The following is an 11,749-nucleotide window of genomic DNA, read 5'->3' as shown; positions in this document are numbered from 1 at the left end:
AAATAAGGTATAAAAACTACTAAATTTACCCTTTACCTCTATGAATAGAAGTCAGAGTGTCACTTTAACTGTGTATCGCTTGGATGATTTTCTAATAATTCCATCACATAACCCATTTCTCATTAGGCGACAATGCAGGACACAAATTCTTGAAGCGGTACTTGCAATTACCTTCCCGTCCCCCAGTAAATAGACAGCTCTGCTCCCTCGTACAGGACACTGCCATCACATCTGCTTAAAGTAATAACACTGCCATTACTTGCTGTAATCGGAGCTGTCGCCAGCAAATCTGAATTCTATTTCCAGCACATTTCAGCAGCCAGACTTTCATTACACCATGATCATCATGAAAGCGAGACAAGACCGAAAAAACGCTCTGATTAAATGGTGTTTAATGTTACTATTAACCAGAGTAAAAGAGAAGGCCGAACCCTGAGCATCAGCAATAAACACATCTCCAAGGCAGAGGAGCTGCGTACGTCTATGAATAATGGATTAGAGGTTTTTTGCTTGGTTTACTGTATGAGAACCATAATAATGAGCTGACCTCTCCACGCTAGCATTTATATTGTCTGTGTTACAAGACGGCACATAAAGAATGAAACGGAGACGATATGAGCGTAGAATAATAACATGGACGGTGGAAAAAGGGTTTTGTTAAAGTGAAACTATCAGAAGCAGCTAATCGGCTGATTGTTGGAAAATGGTTTAGTTAAAATGAAACTATCAGCAAATATTAGCTGCTTCTAACCTGCTGATAGCTCCCCCTTAAAGGATAAGTAAGGATACGTCCAGCAAAAAATTTTATTAAAGAATTGTATTGCCCCCCCAAAAGTTATACAAATCACCAATATACGCTTATTACGGGAAATGCTTATAAAGTGTTTTTTTTCCCTGCACTTACTACTGCATCAAGGCTTCACTTCCTGGATAACATGGTGATGTCACTTCCTGGATAACATGGTGATGTCACTTCCTGGATAAAATGTTGATGTCACTTCTTGGATAACATGGTGATGTCACTTCCTGGATAAAATGGGGATGTCACTTCCTGGATAACATGGTGATGTCACTTCCTGGATAACATGGTGATGTCACTTCCTAGATAAAATGGTGATGTCACGACCCGACTTCCAGAGCTGTGCGGGCTGCGGCTGCTAGAGAGGATGATGGCAGGGGGGTGCTCAGTGTCCCTCCAGTGCCCTGTGTCCCTCAGTGTCCCCCTGCCATCATCCTCTCCAGCAGCCACAGCCTGCACAGCTCTGGGAGTTGGGTTGTGACATCACCATGTTATCCAGGAAGTGACATCACCATTTTTTCCAGGAAGTGACATCACCATTTAATCCAGGAAGTGACATCACCATTCTATCCAGGAAGTGACATCACCATTTTATCCAGGAAGTGAAGCCTTGATGCAGTAGTAAGTGCAGGAAAAAAAAGCACTTTATAAGCATTTCCCATAATAAGTGTATATTGGTGATTTGTGTAACTTTTGGGGGGCAACACAATACTTGATTAAAAATTTTCGCGGGACTTCTCCTTTAACTAAACCCTTGACCCCATCCATGTTATTATTCTACGCTCTTATCATCTGTTTCATTCTTTATGTGCCATCTTATAACATAGATACTATAATGTCCCTATAGCGCATGGGTTGCTGAGGATGAAGGTAAGTATCTTACCTTGATCTTCAGCACAGTTTTAGGGAACTTTATTCTTTATTAGATATGTAAATGAGGTGGGTTTGTGCACCAAGGGTGGGACTAATCCACCCCTGCCAGCCAGGCCTCCTAATGAATACTCGAGTGGCACTCTGCAGTGATGTCACTCCTTCGCTCAGAACTGAAGAGTGCTGGATGAACATTCATTAGAAGGGGCAGGGCAGCCAGGGTAGATCGTAGTCCCGCCCCCAGAGCACCCACCCACCTTATATACATATAAACGTGTTATATCCTTAGCCACCCGTACACTATAGGAACATATCCACAGGTTAGATGCCTCTAAGAGTGGATAAGTCCTATGCTTAAAGTGTAACTATCATCTTTAGTCATCAGCAGGATATGCTGTCAAATACTGCTACCGCGCATACACAAGACTTCGGGTTTGTGATTTCACAATCATTATGAAAGCCTAGTCTAGTGATCTTTGGGTCCCAGCACCCTCCATATTATTGTCCTCATTATAGTGTAATAGGCGATGAGAGGGGATGTGGTCTCCACAGATTCAGCAACACAGCACACGGACGTAGTGGTGGAGGCACCAGGACCTGCAATGGTAGGTAGCTTGGACTGCAGCACTGTCATGCAGCACCTGGAAACACCTCTTCTGATTTTTTATCACTGCTAAGACCCCCAGCAATGGAAAAGTTATGCAAGAAAACGTGTGTGAACACAAAATAGAACCTGTTATTATAACCCAGCTGCTGATTATAGGTTTGGTTTATATATTCTCAGGGAGAATACGCAAAGGTTGTAATTTGCCAATGATTTTCAGTCCATGGGGACAAAAGGGCCCAGCTCTGCCATCCAGAACATCACAACATGGGGATCTGAGCAAGAGCCATGACAGTCATATAGACCAGTGGTTCTCAATTCCAGCCCTCAGGCCTCACCAACAGGTCATGTTTTGAGGATTTCCTTAGTATTTCACAGGTGATATAATTATACTCGGTGCATCAGGTATTATCACAGGAGTTCTTTGGTTCCGAGGGTGGAGGTTTCACAGTGCATTCTTGTTGTCATATTGTTATGTTGTGGCCTTGTGCTAAAATAAAAATAAAAAATAGCCTTTCTTATTATTCTGCCCTCACTACACCGTAATGGTAAGTGAGAACAGAATGTGAGAAATCTTTGCAAATTTATTAAAAGGATACACTAAACAATTACATTGCTATCATCTTTCAGAGCCATTGCTCAGCATTAGGTAAAGCCCCTTTGGCAGTGATTCTGGCCTCCAGTCTTCTTGGCTATGAGGCCACAAGCATCATACACCTGGATTTGGAGATTTCTAGCGTTGTTTTCTGCAGATCCTCTCAGGCTCTTCCCAATTTAATGGGGACCATTAGTAAAGTCATTGTCATTCTATTGGGATCAGGTCCGGACTCTGGCCTGGGCTCCTCAAGGACATGGACAGTTGTCCCTAAGCCGCTCTTGTGTTATCCTGGCTGTGTGATTAGGGTCATTGTCTTAAAAGGTAAACCACCGGTCCAGTCTGATGTCCAGAGCACTGGGGAATTGCCTCTGTTATTTTCTTTGCAACCCCAGCACTATAGCAAACATTTTAAATGGGCAGAGTAACCCTTTAAGTATCATGAAGGACGTTGCGCTATTGTGAACTTTCAGTGCAGTAAAAAAAAAGTGTCCCCTTCTCCAGATCTTCTCCTCCACACAATCCTGGCTCTGAGCTCTATAGGCGGTTCTTTCCTTCTAATGGCTTGGTGTTTGCTCTGATATACAGTACATTGTCAGTTGTGAGACCTCTGAGGCGTTCACTGTGGAAAGAGCTCACAGGGTCCCGGCTTGTCCACCACCACCATGAGCATCGCCATGGCCATTGCTGGCACACATTTTGGACTGCAACGACAGGTATCTGATCTTGAGGGTCACACAGAAGAAGGGCAAGATTATATACAAAGACGTGAAGGTGTCCCTGTTTACGGACTTTTCACTGGAGCCACAAAGGCAGTGGGCCACCTTCACTGCTGTAAAGGCCAGACTCTGGGATTTGGGCATTATTTGCTCCATGGTGTACCCTGCCCGGCTGAGGGTGGCTGACGGAGATAGAGTTTACTTTCTTTACTAACCCTATGGAAGCTGAGCAGTGGCTGCGAGAGAGGAGGCAGAGGAGACTGGGCCTTTATGCTCAACATTTGCAGAGTCCTTTGAAAGGGGATGTTTGCCTGCAACTATATACAATGCCACCATAGTGGTGATACCTAAATCGGACAAGACTCTGGAAGAGTGTTAATTTCTGGCAGATACATTACTGATAACATCCGCAGGGTTCAGGTGGCAGATCAGGTGGGAACAAACCTAGGTGGGGACTGGGCCTTGGCCTCGCTGGAACACAGCCAAGGCCTTTCTCCTGCAGGTCCTTTGTAGGTTTGGGTTTGGAGATAGATTCATCCATGGGTTACCATATTATATAAAGCTTCCAAAGCTTATGTGCTGGTTAATGGAATATGCTCTACATCCTTTCCACTTGGCCGGGGGACGCGTCAGGGCTGTCCTCTCTCCCCCTTTCTTTTTGTGGAAGTGATTGAGTCTCTGACGCTTCTCAACAGGCAGGATCCGCGGGCAATGGGAATGTCTATTGGGGACAGGAAGGAGAAAATTGGCCTTTACGCCGATGATATTATCCAACCCGAAACTACTCTCCCACATTAAATCGCTCAGAATTATAGATTCTGTGTATGTTCCATACATATATTGGAAAGCCCATATTCCATAATTGACTGAGGAGGATTGGTGTGAAGTCCTAAGCTTACATACTTTAGTCTTCCCTGCTGCTAACCACAAAATGATGCAGCTCTATATCATACAATATAGTTACATCACGCCAGTAAGATTATTCAGGATGGTTAGGCTTGCAACTGATGAGGTCCATTGATGTTACAGCCCCAGAGTGGACTTCTGGCATTTAATTTGGCAGTGGCCATATGTTGCTTCATTCTGGAAGGAGGTTTGGGCCTCCTGAGATTGTTTCTAGACCAGTCCCCTTAGAACCTTTCTATGTGTTGGTTTGGCCTGCCGCCAGAGAACCTATCGACTCACCATGAACAAATCTTTTTAAGGGAAGTGTTATTTCTTGCTACGAAAACGGTTGCCCTCAGCTTGGGTGCGGGTCTTAAAGCTCAGTTGAAGTGAATGGAGATGAGTTATAATGCTACACACAACCTGAGGACGGGGTGGTGCTGTTTCTGGAGTAATGCTGCGTTTACACGGAACGATTATGGTCCGAATTTTTGCAATAACAATGGCATTTGAGCGATAATCGGCTATTGTAAACACAGCGAACGATCAAGCGACGAGCGAAAAATCGTTCATTGTGATCTTTCAGCATGTTCTCAAATCATCCTTGGTCGTTCACTAAAAATTCGCAGTTCGCTTCGTGTAAACAGTCTTTTAAAGATTCACCCTATGTGTCAGATGGGCTTAAGCGATCTTAAAAACGATTACAATAACTGTTTTTCTAACGATTTATTCGTCTAAACGCTAATCGTTCTAAAAACCAAATCGTTGCTTCAAAATCGTTAATCGATTGGGCGAATAATCGCTTTGTGTAAACGGACCATAAGTCAGTTCTGTTATTCCAATTTTGGATTATTACTTAAATGGGGGCTGTGCACAGATATGTCCGCACCTCATTTTTTCCACATATTCGTCCTCAGCTTTGTGTTACAATGGGATCCTTACTACTTAGGGTTCTGCACAGGGTCTTGTTCTTGCAGTTAGTCAGTGACTGAATGGTTTTGCGGGTATAGGTCTGATGTTGCCTTTACATGGAGCGATAATTTGCCCGATCGTACGATTAACAATTTCGAAGTAACGATTTTTTTTTAGAATGATCAGCGTTTAGATGGAACGATATATCGTACGAAAAAAATTGTTTTGCGATCGCTTAAGCCTATCTCGCACATAGGTTAAATCGGTGAACGACTGTTTATACGGAACGATCTGCGGATTTTTTGCAAAGGACCGACAATTTGAGAACATGCACAAAGATCAAAATGAACGATTTCTCGGTCGTCGCTTGATCGCTCGCTGCGTTTACACGTACCATTATCGTTCGAATTAGATCGTTATCGCACAATAATCGTTCCGTGTAAATGCAGCATAACGTGTCCTCATTTGCACCCTTGAAGGGCGTGTCCTTAATTAGGTGGTTGCTAGGGACACGGTTGACCTGGAACATTTGAACAATAAACAAAAGCTGCCAACATCCAAAATGGCCGCCGCGAGGCTTACGTGATACGTCCTGTCCCCGCCCTTTTTGTCCCTGACGCAGGAACGTCGCCCTCGCTGAGCTGCCTGGAAACCCCGTGAAGTGTGAGAGACACGGTCATTCCGCCATTAACTGCCGTGAGGAGGAAGACAACGTGAGGAAGAAGGAGAAGACGAGGACGAGGCGTGTACCGGTGACCGCAGGACTCGGGACTGGGATTGTCGCTGTCTCCGGATTCGCGGGCTTTTCTCTCTCTCTCGGAGGAGGATAACTGCCGGAGCCGCCTTAGGCCGCAGCCCCTTCTATTGTGTCCGCCGCGGCCCCGGAGGACGGATTCTTCGCCTGGAAGGGACTGTACACGGACTGTGAGGAGGAGGAGCGGCGCTTCCGCCTACGGACTGTGCCGGGGATTGTACGGACTGCCCGGAGGGGCGCACGGACTGGACTGTGTGGCGGAGTGTGGCCGGGGCCGATGGCTCCTGTCCGGCTCCCTGTGTCCCCTGTGTGTGTGGTGTAGTAGTGCGGTGTGTGTGCTCTGTAGCGCTGTAACATGTCGTGTGTGCACTATAAGTTCTCCTCCAAACTCAACTATGACACGGTCACCTTCGACGGGCTGCACATCTCCCTGGCCGACCTGAAGAAGCAGATCATGGGCCGGGAGAGGCTGAAGGCGGCCGACTGCGACCTGCAGATCACCAACGCGCAGACGCAGGAAGGTAATCACGTGACCCACAGGCTGAACTCTGCCCTAGGTGTATGCGGGATTTGTGTTGTTGTAATGCAGTGGTGGTCGGGGGCCATAGGGGAGGCCATAGCTTCAGTGGTTTCTTTCCAAACCCACCAGGGGGGCCACCTCCTGGTTACACCCCATATTCAAATCAGGGAGAGCAGCATGTGCATTTGGCCCATAGAAAAACGCCATTAACTCCATGTCTGGCTTGTATGCAGCATTGGCTCCCACCGCTTAGACATCTGTAGCACGTCTTATTGATATATCATTATTAAAGGAGACCCCGGCTGCCGGGGCTAAGACGGCACGACTCTCTGGTTGAGCACCTTATGCTTACCCCTTCCTCGAAGTCCCGGACCCCGTCCCGTTGCCAAGAAATCCCAGGTCGGAAGCCGTGTGTGTGCCCTTACCAGAGAGAAGTCTAACGCCCATAGAGAATGATGGCTCTAGTATTTCGCTATGGGTGTTAGACTCATCTCTGGTAAGTAGAGATGAGCGAACCTGGAGCATGCTGGAGTCCATCCGAACCCGAACTTTCGGCATTTGATTAGCGGTGGCTGCTGAAGTTGGATAAAGCCCTAAGGCTATGTGGGAAACATGGATATAGTCATTGGCTGTATCCATGTTTTCCAGACAACCTTAGAGCTTTATCCATCTTCAGCAGCCCCAGCTAATCAAATGCCGAACGATCCGGTTCGCTCATCTCTACTGGTAAGCGTGCGCACGGCTTCCGACTGGGATTTCTCATCAATGAGACGGGGTATGGTACTTCGAGGAAGGGCTAAGTATAAGGGCTCCACCCTGGCAGCCGTGGTGATAGGTTCGCTTTAAAGGGGTGACCTCATTTTGGGAAGTAACTCCTATTCACAGACACGGGGATATATATCAGATTGGCGGGAGTGCTGGACCACCTGCGGATCTCAAGAACAGAGGACAGATTTTCTCTATGAATGTGGTGTACTGCCCAACGCTCCATTCACTCTATGGGGCTTAGAGTTCAGCTCTTGGCAATGTTCAGAAGCCCCATAGAGCATGGGTATCCAAACTGCGGCCCTCCAGCTGTTGCAAAACTACATTTCCCATCATGCCTGGACAGCTAAATCCAAAGCTTTAGCTGTTCAGGCATGATGGGAGTTGTGTTTTCGCAACAGCTGGAGGCCCACAGTTTGGAGACCCATGCCATAGAGAGTATATTGAGGACTGCATGCACATACATTGCACTACATTTATTGGGGCACTATATATATATATATATATATATATATATATATATATATATATATATATATATATATATATATATATATATATATATATATATATATATATATATATAATATAATATATTATTATTATTTTTTTTTTTGCATTCATCTTTTCATTGGACCGCCAGCAAACTGCTAGTTGTTCCTATCCTGTGCATAGGAGGTAAGGCTGGGTTCACACTGCGTTTTTGCAATCCCTTTATGGTATACGTTTTATGGAAAAAACGGATGGAATCGTGTGTCATCCGTTTGCATCCATTTTTCTATTGACTTCCATTATAAAAAAAAAAAGGATCAATATGGATGCGTTTTTTTTTTTAACGACTCAAAGCAGTGTTGACTATGTTTTTTTTTTCTCTCCGTTAAAAGTAACAGATACGTTGAGTGAATTGCAAAAACATAGTGTGGACCCAGCCTAACTGTCCAATACAAGAACACCACTTTGTATGGGGACTATCTCACCTTTAACATTGCATGTAAGCATGGGATCTGATCACTGGAACCTATTGCTATCTGGAGAACAGGACTCCAGACTTTTCCGTATATACATAATGGAGAGACGGTTTCTCATGCACAGCTCCATTCACTGTCTGTGAGACCGCCAAATACTTCATAATACAGTGTTCAGCTCTCTCTGGCAGTCCCATAGAATTGAACAACAGTACTCGTGTGAGAACCACTCCATTCAGACAGACTTTGAACCCCGTTGTCAAGGTGGGCTGGGGTTTCACCACAATAATCCCCTATCCCCTGTGCTAGTGTTCCCCGAGCTGTGACAAAACATAAACTCCTATGGGAGCTGGAGAACCACGACTTGCAGAGCATTTCTCTATACAGATTTAGTTATGAGACAGTCCCTTTAAATTCAGAGTATAATGTTGTTGACAATCTAATAATTTTCTTTGAATGTTTTTGGATTATTTTTGTTGTTGGAACCAACAAAAGTTATTAATGTGATCAGAGATTCCTGGTTCCTTCCATTGATGTTATGTTTGAAGGTGTTATCCCAAGATTTTAACGTATCTGCTATCTATCATCTATCTGAGTATTAGTAATTGTTGGGGTGCTGACAGTGGGACTCCCAACTATCATAAGGGTCCCATGCCCCCTGGGTGAATGAAGAGGCAATGCACACAACTCACAAATTACTGACTTTATCTATAGCCGCTGCCTGGTATTGCTGCTCACTCGCTTCTGAGCTGCAACAACAGTGTCTATTCTTGTCTGTGGACTTTTACCTAATCCTGGGCAACCCTGTTAAAGTAGATGTTTAACTAAAGACATCATAGTATATGCTCCTTTACAGTGACCCTCAATCTGTGGCTCTCCAGCTGTTGTACAACTACAAACCTGTAAGGGTCCTATTACACGGAGCGATTTTTAACGATAAACGATCGCAAACGAGATTGTTTATCGTTAACCTAAAATCTTTCACCATATTACACAGAACGATAATCGTTAGATAAAATCGTTATTGCGATCGTTTATTCCTTCTGATGTCAGGAAAACAATGGGCAATGTGCTATTACACTGAACAATTAGTGAAAAAATGCAGAACTTGAGCGAACGAATGTGCAATTACAGCGAACCATTAACGATAATTTTAGGTTCAGAACTAAATCAACGACATACGAACAATTTTTCGATCGTTGCCTGCAATTACACTGAACGATTATCCATTAAATTTGAACGATATAACGATTTTTCACACGATCGTCCCGTGTAATAGGGCCCTAAGGGTGGGAGTTGTAGTTCTACAAAAGCTGGTGAGACCCAGGTTGCACTATTGGAGCATATAGACACTATGGGGGAGATTTATGAAAGGGTGAAAATATACACCTGGTGTAAACTGCCCACAGCAACCAATCACAGCTCCTCTTATATTTTACCAGAGCTGAAAGCTGAGCTGTGATTGGTTGCTGTGGGCAGTTTACACCAAGTGTGTATTCACACCCTTTCATAAATCTCATAGTTCTCATTTTGAGAAAAAGCACTGTAAATGGTGTATGTAGTGGTTCTAGTCTATTGACTTATCAAGTGGCCAGCCTAGTGATAATGGGCAATCATAGTGGTAGTGTCTTTATCTTGTGATGCTTGTCTCTTCAAATGCCCCGTTAAGGGGTCTTCCCATGTTAAAGGGGAACTATCAGCAGGTTAGACAAATCTCCTTATTGTGCACAGAGCTCTGAGGAGGGAAGGTATATCACTTTCTTCTTTACCTTCCTCCTCGTCGCCGTTCCTGTGCAGTTAGCAGTGTAATCCTTGGTCCCCATTAGGAGCAGTGCGAGCCCCCTGCTCTTTTTAATGGTAATCAATGGAAGGAGTGGGCTGGATTGGTGCTATAAGGAGGGGGGGGGGGCAGTGCTCCTAATGGTGCTCTGAAACGAGGATTACACTAACAGCAGGGGAACGGTGCTGAGGAGAAAGGTAAGTGACACACCTTCCTCCTCTGCACCCCATGCACAACAGGGGGCTACCAGTGGGTTAGAATCGTGTAACCTGTTAACAGTTCCACTTTAAGTATAATGATGTTTAAAAAATAGGGACAGTAGTGCTTGAGCCATAAATACCACCTTGGTGTGAGGCCTATAACGAGGCGGTGAGATGGGACAACCCTCTTGTAGTTTTAACATGGATTTGTGAAGCTTATAGGTATTTTTCGACATGGTGTTTGCAGTTTCCCCTACGGTAAGCTGTATAGTAGAATGTATCACTGCCCTGGCATCATGTAGCAATATGATGCTGGGAGCAGGAAGTGTGTGAATCTCCACATCTCTGTAATGACCTTTGCCCTGCTCCTGTTTATTGGTAGATGATGCCGGGTGGTGATACATTTCACTACACCGATTACCCGTCCACAGGTTCTGTACATGTGAATTTCCCTGTCTTGTCTGGTGGTGGTTAGCCTGCAGATACGTGGCTGGCCAGCTTTATTGAAATACTTCTGTGCACTAAAGATCTTTATGGAAAGGTCTCCATGGTCCCATCATATCTAATCTGTGTTAAACTGGCTTGGAGCAAGTATGTAGAGATGTCTGTATTGTGCTACAATAACAAAAGCAGTGGCTTATTTCAAGAAATGTATCTGATATATCTTGGATTTCTGCCATGGATTCCATGATGGTTTTTTCCAGTAAGTCATGTGAGCTTTGCCTTACATTGCTGCTTTCAGTTCTAAAGTCCACTGCCTCCACTGTTCTCTCTTAGTAAATCTATGGTCCTAGACCACATCCTGCCCTGATGGGTGGTCTTCAAGTGTGCTGCTGCTTTTTAAGGTGTTAACATGTCCACTATAATCTGCTTAAAGGGATTATTATTAGAGATGAGCGAACCGGGTTTGAGTCCATCCGAACCCGAACGTTCGGCATTTGATTAGCGGGGGCTGCTGAAGTTGGATAAAGCTCTAAGGTTGTCTGGAAAACATGGATACAGCCAATGACTATATCCATGTTTCCCACATAGCCTTAGGGCTTTATCCAAGTTCAGCAGCCACCGCTAATCAAATGCCGAACGTTTGGGTTCGGATGGACTCGAGCATGCTCCAGGTTCGCTCATCTCTAATTATACTGATTGCCTATGCTAAGGTCAATAATATCGGATTGGTGGGTTTCCCTGTTTTGGCACCCCCACCCACTAGCTGTTTTGAGAGATGAGCCGGGTGGCTAACCTTAAGCTTCTGCCAGTGCAGGTATGTTTTCTAAGAAACTGATATTTAAGTATAAAACCTCATGCATTGTAGTGAGGCAGCTTGTCAGCATTCACTTAGGGCAACATGGATCTAGTTATGGGTTTCCATTAAGTTGCTCCAAAT

The 11,749-nt window shown here is 44.7% G+C and overlaps 1 protein-coding gene across 3 annotated transcripts in view; it reads left to right on the top strand.

The window, feature by feature from the left end:
* The first annotated feature begins 6,010 nt into the window (after positions 1 to 6,010).
* Positions 6,011 to 11,749, top strand: part of RBBP6 (RB binding protein 6, ubiquitin ligase) — a 38,796-nt gene continuing 33,057 nt past the window's right edge. For 2 of the 3 annotated variants that reach the window (XM_069983986.1, XM_069983985.1), the window contains exon 1: positions 6,011 to 6,659. In XM_069983986.1, coding sequence (XP_069840087.1) covers positions 6,494 to 6,659 — 166 coding nt within the window. In that variant the 5' untranslated portion in view covers positions 6,011 to 6,493. The remainder of the gene's footprint in view (positions 6,660 to 11,749) is intronic. The other variant, XM_069983988.1, reaches the window with a different exon arrangement.

The sequence above is a fragment of the Dendropsophus ebraccatus genome, chromosome 9, assembly GCF_027789765.1.
Source record: "Dendropsophus ebraccatus isolate aDenEbr1 chromosome 9, aDenEbr1.pat, whole genome shotgun sequence".
NCBI lineage: Eukaryota > Metazoa > Chordata > Amphibia > Anura > Hylidae > Dendropsophus > Dendropsophus ebraccatus.
The sequence above is the reverse complement of the archived record's forward strand: the minus strand, read 5'-3'. Positions and strand labels throughout refer to the sequence as shown.